Source organism: Acipenser ruthenus, chromosome 3 (assembly GCF_902713425.1).
Source record: "Acipenser ruthenus chromosome 3, fAciRut3.2 maternal haplotype, whole genome shotgun sequence".
NCBI lineage: Eukaryota > Metazoa > Chordata > Actinopteri > Acipenseriformes > Acipenseridae > Acipenser > Acipenser ruthenus.
In genome coordinates, this window is record NC_081191.1 from 69395036 (window position 1) to 69408098 (window position 13063).

The following is a 13063-nucleotide window of genomic DNA, read 5'->3' on the forward strand; positions in this document are numbered from 1 at the left end:
AATTTAAGCTGAATAGGAAATGTAACTGCATACCATTGGACCATCTGATAGATATTGTAGCGATCTCGGTTAACGCAGACAGGCGCATCACATAGGGCAAGACAATCCACACACAGGCGGAGGGCGGGCACGAACCCGGGACCTCTCGCACTAAAGCATAGTGCCAATACCGCTGTACAAAAGAGCCGGCTCCTTTGCAAGGAGCGTATATCAAGCTTATGTCTTTGTGTGTGATTACATCACCTACCAGCCCTGCCGCTGCCATCCCCCGTGTACGCTACAATATGAATCATATTTAGTGGTATTTAAAAACAAGACCCTTTGTCTTTTAATTAGACAATTCCAAAATATACAATGACATGAAGATCAAATAAAGTTTGAAATATAAACTTTATTTTGGTCTTTTTTAGAAAGTTGAAGTAGCTCTTATTGGTTGCCACCATAAGAAGCAAGCAGTATAAATACCATAAAATATATTCTGTATAGTACATTTCTGGCATTTTTTCAAACCACGATTTTCTCAAAGATAAGAAGCAGAAAACCACGAAAATCAGAAATGCATGTGTCTGTCCTATGTAACATCAAAACTGAAAGAAATTCCTGGAAAGATTTAGCTTCAAGAAATGTTCTTTCATTTATGATGAGCAGCTTATTAGATTCAGGTATTTCAGTAAACAAGGTTCTCATTGCAACCTAGATGCATCCCTATAAAAAAATATCCACGGCTATATAGGCATCAGACAACTGTTTATTGTTCATGGCTACAACGCACCTGGAACGCAGATTTCTTGGTGGGCTCTTCATCATCCTTTTTCTCCTCCTCTTCTTCCTCCTCACTGTCCGTCTCAAACAAGTAATAATCCCCACTCCGCACCACTAAGGTATACAAGGGTAAGCAGTGAACAAGGAGATACTGCAACTGCACAGGTAAACCCAGACCATCAGCTGCAGAGTGCTATTCCATGCTTATCCATAGAGACATGTTTACAGCTTGTTTCACAGACCATGATTAGCACTATTCTAGGGTCACACTGAGACGTCCAGGATTAATGTTTATCAGGGTCTGTGAAACCAGCCATTTGTGTTCACTTGAGAACATGTATGTATGAGTCCCTGCTTCTGTAGGAGAAGATTCAGATATAGGGGTTTATTTAACTGATCTAACTCTGCCCTCTTTCTGATGTGTTGTTACTTAAAATGCAGCCAAGGCACCTCATTCCATTTGTTGTAAGTGGTATTAACATAGATGTCAATCTTAATTAACATGCTTTGCTCTGTGTTTATTTAATGTAGGATAAGTCTGACATGTAATTACTTTTTACCATGTTAAGATAACCTTTTTCAAATTGTATTTATTGTTCGGCCACAGTTCAGACCAATTTAATAGACCCCAATAAAGAAATAGCATAGTTTTGCTTCAGAGAGTGTTAGACAGCTTAGTTTAATAAGTATATGAATTTACATTTTAAGGTAAAGGTAAGGCAACAAAACTTCTATTAATATACAGGTATGAGCTGATACACCAAACAAAATAGAATAGTAGTAAAACATAAGAGACAATGAGAGAATGTCTTTGGGTTTGAAGATTATGTGTACCCATCACAAGAGGAGGTTAAAAGTGGGGTCGCAACAAAATTGTAAAAGCCAGGTTTTAAATGGAAAATCAGAAGTAAAAAGATAAATATTGTTAGGTTTTAAAGCAAGAAAAAGAAAAATGAGTACATTTCGTCAGTGACTAAACCACAGTATTTTACAGTCCGTAACTCCCAGCCAGTGATAGACTGGCCTCCATAAAATATACATTGCACTCCAAATTGTAATAACATCACCTTATATCCTTGAACAGAAGCGTTTTTTACTCATTACGATTAGGGAGAATGAAAGGGTAAATTGAATAAAAATAAATAAAAGGAACATCAGAAAATTCTGACTAAGACTTTATAAATGATAGGCCACATTCTAAGACCTTATGAAATGAGAGAAAACCAAAAGATTTGAACATCAACTGTGTTGGTGACTTTGACTTACATAAATGCACTTTAACTGCTAGTCAATTAAATACTAGATCACCTTTTTGTACAATGTTTGACACTGTGTGCTTTGGTATCTTAATTCCATTTCCATCCTACATTAGCTTTTTGGTTTAAAAACACACTGAAAGTGTAGAGACAATAATTGCAATGCTCAATCAAGCACAGATGAAGGATTGACAGGGTGAAGCAACATGATGTACAGGTGGAATGCACTTGCCAGCCCAGCTAAAAGAGGCCAGGCTTATTTGCATGAGCAGTTACAAAGCTTTATGTGCACTACCTCCTTTCTACCCCATACTCTCTGAGCCACTACAGTATAACAGGATTCAATATCCCTGTAAAGATAGCAATACAAACGTGGCGTTTCCTTTCACTTAGGAGCTGTAGATGAGTGTGGTTTGGGGTATGAAAAAGGTAGAAAAAAAATCCAGACTTGCAAAAATACTAAGCTAGAGGTTCCACTTTGGGCCCCTCAATTAGCATACATGTAGGACTACATTATAAGGCATAATCCATTTTCCTTCCTAAATAATTCACTTGACTCTTATGACACAATTAAATCTCTTTTACATGAAGATTTGGCCAGAATAAATGGGATTTACAATCACCAAGCTTGATGAAAGGAAAAGCAGGCCCTGTGACATTCTTTAGCACAACGAGAGCTATACTTTACTGGTGACTCTACAGATATAAGTAACATTTTCATGGCTATGAAGATTAAGTTACAAATGTGCATCATGTTATAATTACGTCCTGTCTTTTGGTTGTATTTATCTATAGTGATTTACACTCAGTTGTTTCGTTCAAATTCAACAAGCAGGTAAAATAATGGGCATTATCACTTTTTGGCATTGATCCTTTAAGGTCACCTTTAAAAAAAAAAAAAAAAATTACAGTTACATAAAATGTAACCTACCAAAACCTGTTGGTTGTTAAGGATAAAAACTATTGAGTATCTTTTATGAAACCTTAAATAGGCCTCCAAAAGCAATAATACTTCTAGACTTAGTTCTAATGGTTCTGTACAGCCACGTCCATGAAAGGTACAGTGTACAGTACATGGACTGAGCAGGAAGAGTATCCTCCAGGTTCTAGTCAAGGATATAAGGCTTCACTTCAAAAGAACTGACAGGGAATTCTGGAAAACCTACTGGACGCATGGTCAACCCAAGGCCGCCACCACTGCTTTTTTTTGCCCTTGGCTTTTTCTTTGTCTGCTTCTCCTAAAACAAAATATGTTCAGACATTAATTTTAAAATGAATATTGTATTTGTTATAAATATTGCTAAGTAGTAGAAAAAATGATTTTGTCCCATAAATAAGTGAAAGTGGTACAAAACATGTATTTATTAATTTTTTATGCAAAGCTCATTCATTACTGTAATTTCCCTGTATGCAGTTTCACTTTAAAATAAAAAATATCATTTGGTCAATATGTACAGATGCTGCTTCACTGAAGATTTCTTCAAGCTGATTTGAGACATCCCAAAGTGTAACTTTATGATGCCAAAACCTGCAGGCAACGGTCCTGCTTTACGTGCATATCTACAAAATTAACTCTGAGCTTCAACAAATAAATATTGATGATTTTTATTTTCAAATGAAACTACAAGAAAAACACATTGTACGTGGAAGTTTCAGAAAGTAACAGCAATGTAACCAACAGAAACATTTTTAGAAACATTTTATGAATATCAAATATTATGCAATTCACCAGATTAAACAGATATATAAAGAAAATGAGTGAAGGTCTCCACACACCGGATGCGATGCAATTTGTTCTGCGATAAAATGGTACTTTCGCTGTGACACTACCTTTCACACCAGTGGCGACAGGCGTATAAGATGTGATAGGCGACTCTCCTCTGAAAAAATCACACGTACTATAGTCCTGTTATGCAGCTAATAAAATGCAGAATACATATTTGCTTTTCAAAATACTTATTTCAGTAAAGGTAAACGAATTATACACACCAGCTATATCCAGTTCCCTGGAAATGGACTGCCAGATGTTTCCCCTCATTGCCATGTCTTTATCATTTGTGTGTCCTATATTGTACAGCTCTGGGTATTTTGATACTCAAAGAATTATCTTTTCTTCTGCCATTGTTTACTGAAGGCATGCAAGGGAAGCTGTTCCTCATTTGTCAGGAACAGCTTCATGTCGTACGGCACATTCGCTTGTCTCATCGCGTCCGGTGGGTAGAGCCCTTTACAGCTTTAGTAATGCGACTAATGTTCTATAACTCTTTAAATCAATTTTTGAAAATGAATCAGCCAAAAATCCTCCTATTTGACTCAACAACAAAAATAATAATAATAACAATAATAATAAATAAAGTTATTTAAGGTTAATATATTGGATTTAGTCATATTGTAATATTACATGTATATATTTATTATACATTTTTTAAAATATTGCAGTGGCTACTTTTGTATATTCGTATACCCATACATCATTAAACTAAACATAAAATCACTGTAAAATAAACAGAATACCTAAAGAAAAACATATCATTATTGTAGACCATTCCAGGATAAATGGGCACTATACAAACCAAGATTAACACTAGAAATTAAGTTTGATTGTTGCTCCAAGTTTGTCGCTATTTCGAGAACGCAAGGTACGTTTCTATCATGATTATAGTTGATAAGACTGTACAGTTTTTTAATTTTTTTAAAATTATTATTATTTTTTTTTTTAACATCAGTGTTTGAACTTGTAACCGAAAACATGTACGTTTATTATGGCATCCTATTCAGGAGAATGTTCTTAATGGATTCAGTGTCACAAGACTGTTATATATTTTACTGTTTTGATTTTTTTTCTTAACATACAGGTAATTAACAGTAATATTTTTAAAATCTCAGTTATGATGTTTGGTAAACACATTATTACAAGTATATGTGAATTTTTGTGGCTTTATCAGCTGCTTTTGACTGCTATTTTGGGGTAAACTATTTTCTTTGAAGCTCATTTCTGCTGTCATGCATGGTGGTAATGTTACCAAAATAACTTTTAAATGGTTTAGATAAAAAAATATATAAAAAAGCATATAAGATACAAATCACTGTTATAGCACTAGCATAAATGGGAGGTCCGTTGTTCTTTACTGAAATTACTAGTAAAACCTTTTTTTGGTCCAGAGCAAAATGACCACAACTATTAAGAGCTTTGAATCTATTATCCATGCTCTTTGACTCAATATGGCCCTTAATACCTTTTAATGGTGACTTCAAGAGCAGACATGCATAGTGATTGATTGTAACTGAGGTACCTTCATCATCCTCCACTTCCTGATTCTGAATCAGGGTCGCCCCCTCTCCTGACTCCTGGGCCAAGCTCAACATCCTCTCCTTGCCCTTCTTGAACTTCTGTTGTCGGGTTTTGATACGATCCATTCTGAGTTAACAAAGGAAGAAACTTCTTAAACTATTTACTCTGTCACTGTTGCTATTCTAACGGTTATTTTACCCACATTTAAGGAATATAACCATGACTACATGGCATTTCAATAATCAGGGTCGTACTACAATTAGTAACCGGTAAACACTGTCTTTATTGTTATTGTAAACATTTTAAATCTTTCTAGATTCATTTACATTTTAAATATATTCTTTTGCTTCTGTTTCAGGCATTTTATTAGCACGTTCTGCTGTTATCTAGTGTGGAGTGTGGAAGTGCCCTGCAATGGGGCTTCCTGATTGGTGTGAAAGGTTTCTAATATAACTTAAAGGTTACATCAAGGCCTTTTTATTTTATTGTGTTACGGTCCATGCTGGTACACGGGAAGCCATCTTGAGGCAGGGAATGCAATGTAAAAGTTTAAAAAAATGGTCAAAATGTAAAAAATGTTTAAAACAATACACACACCTTACGTAAACAGTTGTAGCAACACATGGGAACATGTAACACAATAAAATAAAAAGGTCCTTATGTATCCTTTAAAGGTACTTTAATCAATTCGGAAAGGAGACTTACAAGTGTTGTAGCAGCCTTTTTATATGCTAATACAGTTTTACTCTCCTAAAACTTGCTCAATAAATCTTTTTCTCTATTATAGACTCTTTTCTCTACAGTAAAAATGCAATAGATTACAAAAACAGGACAGCCTTCCATCAAAACAATACAAAATAAAATACTAACCTTTCAATGTGAGGTTTCTTATACAGGACCTCCTTGTAATGTTCTTAATGAAACACATTAATTGAGAATGTACAAAAACAACCAACCATTTCAGTTTCAAAGCTGTTTTGACTTACTGTCTCTTGAGCTGGTCCATGGATTTGTTCTCCTCTTCAATCCTGGCTTTCACAGCTTTCACAATAGTGGCCTGAAAAAGTTCTGCTCCTCTGAAAAAATTAATTTAAAAAAATGGCAGGCACTTAACAGAACCTTTTTGTTACATTAATGCACATTTGCATATTCAAACAAACATTGTTCCAGGCTGCAGTTTTTAATGGACTTGAGAAAAAATAATATAAGAAAAAAAAAAAAACACACTAGGACCAGGCCAAAAACTTCAATAGAGTCAATACCCTATTTCTCTGATCTATTACGGATGCATACTGCTCTCCAGCTTTAGTTGGCTCTCAGGCTTTACCAGCATTAATAATAGGAACCCAAACCTCGCATTTAATAATGAAATAGGGCTGCTTGGAACTCAAGTGGTATTACAAACAAATGTCTCTGGCTGCTAGCGTCTGTCTGTGACTTCTCATGTTTGTATGTAGATTCAAACTAGTAATACCTAAAGTTTTAATCACCAGTACTGGATATCTCATGATCAAATTATTTCAGTATGTGCATTAACTTACCGTACCATTGACCTCAGTGTTTGTAAATGCTTGGGCAGTGATTAATAAACAATTAATATATTAATATACAATACAATTAATATAAGTGATTAATATACGTATATGTTTTTCTGCCACGTTTTTTAGTTACACATTTCTTCTATTGCTGTAACATATTGCACAGACATATGACTGTAAGGCCACCTTGACTATAGCTCCGGAGCCAGGAATACAGTATGCATCCCCAGGAGGAGATAATTATTGCCAGATGTTTCCAGCCTGTGGTTTAGAAACAAACTCCTTTTCAATTAGAGAAACATAAGAATGCTATAGGAATTGCAAGTGGTTTGAAGGAAGAGCCATGAAGCTGACCTTACTAGGGCAACATTACATCTTCCCTCTTCCTTAATGTGCACTTGAATTGCAAAGCAACCCAACTCACCTCGAGGCTAAGATCTGGGAGGCTCTAATGTCTGCGACTACATGCAAGAAGTAGTAGCTCATGAAGACTCTTCTCTGAAGCAACAAGAAGGCAAAGCAAATGCTATCCCAAATGATGCCAGCTTCATCACTGGGAAAGTCACAGTTTTCAGTCTTCTCAGCTACAGATGAAAATGGAAAGAGTTAAACTGCATCTGGAACTTTATACCTTTATTTTCACCCAAATCCTTTCATTATTAAGTCTCTGGTCATCTCATACAAAATAGCTACAGTACAAATGGTTATTTGCCTAACATGCAGAAATGAACTCTGGTTCTAGGAATAGGTGGTATATATGGATACCCTTTGACTCCTATTCACTGATTTATTGATTGTGGGAATATGCCATAAATAATAAAAAAAGCTTTTATATTTTGAAGATTAACACCAAACCTAGGTGGTGTTTTGATTTTGATGTGAAATTTTCTGTACACATTTCCTGCCATCAAACACTATAGAACTAGTTGGGTATGGAACTGTCTTCTAGTAGGAACTACATTTAACAACATATAGCTAAAATACAGAATATGTGACAAGGGGATGTGCTCTGTATGTGTCTTGCAACTCACTGATTCAGTAGCGTTCCAAAAAATAAAGAAAGGGAAAGACAACTTAATAAGACAAAATTATGCTAGAATCATTGTAAGATACACGGTCACATTAAAACTAAATGAAACTAAATTCCTTAATCTGTAGCAGCCTACTATATTTGTATATTCTTTGACAAGGGACAGCACTGTGCTGTATGTAAAACTATATCAACAGTTTTAAGAATGGCTACTTACGGGGTTTATATTCTTTAATAGTGCAGGCCAGACTCAATATTTGGATTAACCAACAACAGTTTTTGACCAAAGGGCCAATGTAGCCACAGGCTGCTATCTGTAAAAAGCAGAAAACACTCACCAGTAAATTCACAGCAATGAACAGCACAGAACTGGGCAGACACATGGCAAATGACATTTAATAGAGAAAAGTGTAAGGTACTGTACGCAGGCAATAAAAATGTGCATTATAAATATCATATGGGAGATATTGAAATTGAAGAAGGAATCTATGAAAAAGACCTAGGAGTTTATGTTGACTCAGAAATGTCTTCATCTAGACAATGTGGGGAAGCTAGATAAAAGGCCAACAAGATGTTTGGATATATTGTGAAAAGTGTTGAATTTAAATCAAGGGAAGTAATGTTAAAACTTGACAATGCATTAGTAAGACCTCATCTAGAATATTGTTTTTCAGTTCTGGTCACCTCGTTACAAAAAGGATATTGCTGCTCTAGAAAGAGTGCAAAGAAGAGGGACCAGAATTATCCCGGGTTTAAAAGGCATGTCGTATGCAGACAGGCTAAAAGAATTGAATCTATTCAGTCTTGAACAAAGAAGACTACGCGGTGATCTGATTCAAGCATTCAAAATTCTAAAAGGTATTGACAATGTCGACCCAGGGGACTTTTTTGACCTGAAAAAAGAAACAAGGACAAGGGGTCACAAATGGAGATTAGATAAAGGGGCATTCAGAACAGAAAATAGGAGGCACTTTTTTACACAGAGAATTGTGAGGGTCTGGAACCAACTCCCCAGCAATGTTGTTGAAGCTGACACCCTGGGTGCCTTCAAGAAGCTGCTTGATGAGATTCTGGGATCAATAAGCTACTAACAACCAGACGAGCAAGATGGGCCAAATGGCCTCCTCTCGTTTGTAAATTTTCTTTTTGACCATGCTTCATGCAGGGCTGGCTTCTAACTTCCTCTTATGGTCAGTTTTTTTTTCGGTGCACTTACAGACAGGACATTCTTCATGGTGATCACAAACACGTTGTAGGCGATGAGGAAGTCCCAGAAATGCAGGATGACTTTGATGGGTTTCAGTAAGAGACCCCCACCAAACAGCAGGAAGTAGAAGCAGGCCACTAGGTAGCCCATGCAGAATATGCTGATCCGAGTTGTTCCTGTGATGAAGATGATGGTGAGCACAAACCAAAAGAGATAACTGAACATCGCCACCTTCAGCATGTCCAGGTAAGATCTGGAAATCAAGATATCAAGAATAAAGAGGTACTTTAATACTGGCGCCAAGGAGGAGCCATTAACGTTTCAATTTTGCTAACACAACGTAATACAAAGTGATTATATATAAAAAATATGAGCAAAAGTTTTTTTTTTTTTTTCATTAACATTAGAAAACAGCACTCATTCAACTTTGTAACAATTACCCTCACAATACTCACAGAAGAATATAAATCAACACTAGAAGGATGTCCAGTTACTTCTTTGGTTTAACCAGCATCAAAATTCAAAATATTTCATAGGTTACAAATAACCCAATATTGGCATTTCCCAGCACTGAATTATTTCTTTCCAAAGACCAGTGTGGTAAACATATATTTTGAGATATTTTTGAACAGAACCCATCCTGTGTAAATCAGTATCTTCAGTGTCTGTCCCCACTTACAGTGCAAATACCTTATAATTATTTCAGACAGAATTTTCAGCCTGGTGAGAAAGTTTTGTCATGATCGCTGTTGTACGTGAAATGTACTCATTTTGTAAAGTAATAGTGTACTTTTACAAAGATTTTAGCATTCTATTTGAAATTGATGGATGTCCATGCCATTTAAGCTCATTCGTGTAACCTTTCAATCTTTAAAAGGTATTTACTGAATTATGTGAAATGAGACACCATTGTTTTAAAGACTATAGGTGTATTGTGTATATGGTGATGGTAACATATAGATTTTTTCATGCCTTGTAATTTGAGAAAGCAAACAAGAGCAAGTAAGTGCAGACGTGGGCCTCAAAAAAGTTTTATTTTAATGGTACTGATGGATTGTGTGATAATAAAACTGTTTTGCACTTCAGGTTATCAAAACAAGTATATAGTAAATAATCAATTAGGAAAAACAGTAGACAGAGAGGTTTTCAGGTTTCTAGTGCTACTGCAAACAGATCAAACCAGGCTCAGCTTTCAGTGTAAGACTGCTCTTCAAGAAAGGAAGCCTTAATTTTCAGTTTAGTATAACTGAATTCCTGAAACACAAACAGGATAGTTTCATGACAAATTTCAAATCAATCCATGTTAATACCATCTTTTTCATTTTCCCTTTTCCACTTCGTAAGCTGACAAGAAAAATGTTTTTAACAAAAAAAAATCAATTGGCAGCTATTTCTCAGAGAAAGGGTACCTGACAAGTTATTACAACCACAACATAAATCGGGGTTTTAAAATGTTACTAATAAAAATAATTTTCTAATAACAACAATGTGCTCTCTATGAAGGCTTGAGATGCATAACCCCAGCGACAAGCAGCACTGCCTAATAAACCCTTTGAGATTATCAATCTTACTTTTAAGGAAGTATGGACAAGATACAATGATCTATAAAACTCTTAATGAAGAGTGCTCATTGTTTTCATAATTCTACATGCACACATTATATTCATTGAGACCTTCACCATGCAATACTCAACCTATGGTTGAAATGGAAACCCCTGTCCCACTTGCAGCCAAATTATTCACTTTGAATATCTTTGGCAGTCAATCTCAGATTGTTATTAACCTTCCTCACAATTCTTCTACTTGATCTTGGTGAAAGAACCTTCTTTCTTCCAGACCAAGGGAGCATTGTGGAAATCTTCTTATATCCTTCCCCAGCTTTATGATGATAAATAATTTTCTGCCTAAGGTCTTCAGATAGCTCTTTACTTTTTCCCATATGGACTTATTGGTAATGACAGCAATCATCCTATGTCTAACCCTTTTATACTCTCTAAGAATGTTCACCTACAATCCAGCATTTTCTTTAGAATTAGGTTCTGCATATTGAAATTTTTAGCACCTTGTAGACAACACTATCATAGCATCAATGGTATAAATTATTTTGATTTTTTGGAGTTTTGCAAAAAATCATCCATAAAAGCAAAACTTTTGTTACAAAAGATTTTCCCTAAAATTCTTTGTTTTTGAGAAATTTCTAGAAATTATAAAGTTCCATTGGGGTATGTAAACTTTTGACAACAACTGTATATGGCAGCTGTCATGACAATAGAATCATCCAGTCCCAGTATAAATGCTCATCTTTTTACTCCTGGCTTCTGCAAAAGATGTCTTACAATATCTACTGTATAATGTTGTTATTATTAAGGCAGCAATTACACATTTATTTAACTATCACTTGACCTGCCATAGTGTTAACACACTTTATTACCAGCTTAAGACCTATAGTTGGGTTCAAGAACAAATACAAATAACGTAATGCTACAATATAGCTAGGTGGTTTTATCATGACATTACTCCAGTTAAAATTAAATGAGGGTGCCGCACTGTACCTGCAGTGAATGAAGTCAGGCACTGGGTTGTGCTGGCTGAAGGAAGCTGCGTCCAGATCCCTACATATTTCCACGTTGTCCCCAGCCATGATCCGCACCGCTGCTTTGTTCTCATCTTCAAACACTTCTCTTTGCAGGGATGCACAGAGGAGAAGCATAAAGTCATCTGAAGGAAGCACAGATAGGGATATAGGAGGTAAGCATTTAATACCTTAAGTAAGTGGTGGTGGTGGCATGTGTGTGTTACACAAACAAGTAAGCATCAGTAATTCCACTTGTGCTATACAGTATCTGTGAGATTTAGTTCTGTAGCAAAATCTGTAGCAAGTTTAATATTCCAATAGGCTGCAGTAAGGACAGAGACTGGAGCAAGCATAACACCTGATTTCCTGGATTTTAGTCATATTTAGTATCGCAACACTACAAGTGATTATTCCTTGAAAATCAATCTTTACTACATGCAAGTTAGGTACTTACAGGCGAGAAAGACTGAATTAGGGCTTGTGTGGAAATCAGGGAAGTACAGCCATTTTATAACATTGGAGTCCATACCAGAACCCTGAAATCTCCACGGATAGTCTGCAAATGCACACACAAAAAGACATTTTGTTATATATGCATTATACTGACCAAGCGTAATCAGACCAAATGGAGGTCATTCTCATGTGATCATACCTTTACAAGCTGCAGGTGGAATACCAATACAAATGAAGTACTGGAATGTCAAGATGCAAGCCAGAAAGCAGCAGTACTTTGGCCAGATTTCTGCAATGGCTTTTCTCCTGCGTCGATACATTACAGCGACTAAACAGAAGGCATGGAGCATTGCATAGAAATCCATTCTCTGGCCTATCACATTAATTGCCATAAGGAAGCATGTCTTAAAGAAAGAGAAACAACATCATTCAGCTGCTGAAAAAAAACAATTACACAAGGCAAATGTACACATACAGTGCAATAAAGGTAGGTAACATTAGGTTTAAGTATATGTTATGCAATCAGCCAATAATGCAGCTATAAATATATTATAAAGGATGTTATTAGACAAAAAAAAACGTTATAAGAACATGTAACTAATAAATGTATAAGAAATCACATACTGTGCATGAGTGAGGGATTGCACCTCTTACCTCCAAACCAAACTTGTAGAAGAAGTAGTTTATGAAATACTTGGCACAGTTCACAATTCCATCATCCAAGTGATGTCTTGTAATATCATGAAAGATGGTTTTAGTCGCAGGTGTTGTGAGATTGTTTTTCAATCTATAATATTCCTGGTGGCGGTAAATTGTTATTTCAAAGGCCAAGATTGCCAGCATCAAAAGGTTGTTCTAGATAAGGACCAAATACAAACCCATGCAGAGAAAAAGAAGCTTCGGTTAAACAGCTGCAGGATTTAAGTCCAGTAAAGTATCAAGTAGCTTTT

General features: G+C 35.8%; 1 protein-coding gene across 4 annotated transcripts in view; it reads right to left on the reverse strand.

Moving 5' to 3' along the window:
* LOC117394410 (piezo-type mechanosensitive ion channel component 2-like) overlaps positions 1 to 13063 on the reverse strand; it is a 228795-nt gene that overhangs the window by 26473 nt on the left and 189259 nt on the right. For all 4 annotated transcript variants that reach the window (XM_059015651.1, XM_059015649.1, XM_059015650.1 and 1 more), the window contains exons 22-32: positions 12768 to 12968; positions 12313 to 12517; positions 12115 to 12216; positions 11638 to 11803; positions 9095 to 9338; positions 8096 to 8192; positions 7273 to 7432; positions 6297 to 6386; positions 5312 to 5436; positions 3185 to 3256; positions 773 to 876 (exon numbers count right to left, since the gene is read on the reverse strand). In XM_059015651.1, the coding sequence (XP_058871634.1) occupies positions 773 to 876; positions 3185 to 3256; positions 5312 to 5436; positions 6297 to 6386; positions 7273 to 7432; positions 8096 to 8192; positions 9095 to 9338; positions 11638 to 11803; positions 12115 to 12216; positions 12313 to 12517; positions 12768 to 12968 (1566 nt within the window). The remainder of the gene's footprint in view (positions 1 to 772; positions 877 to 3184; positions 3257 to 5311; positions 5437 to 6296; positions 6387 to 7272; positions 7433 to 8095; positions 8193 to 9094; positions 9339 to 11637; positions 11804 to 12114; positions 12217 to 12312; positions 12518 to 12767; positions 12969 to 13063) is intronic.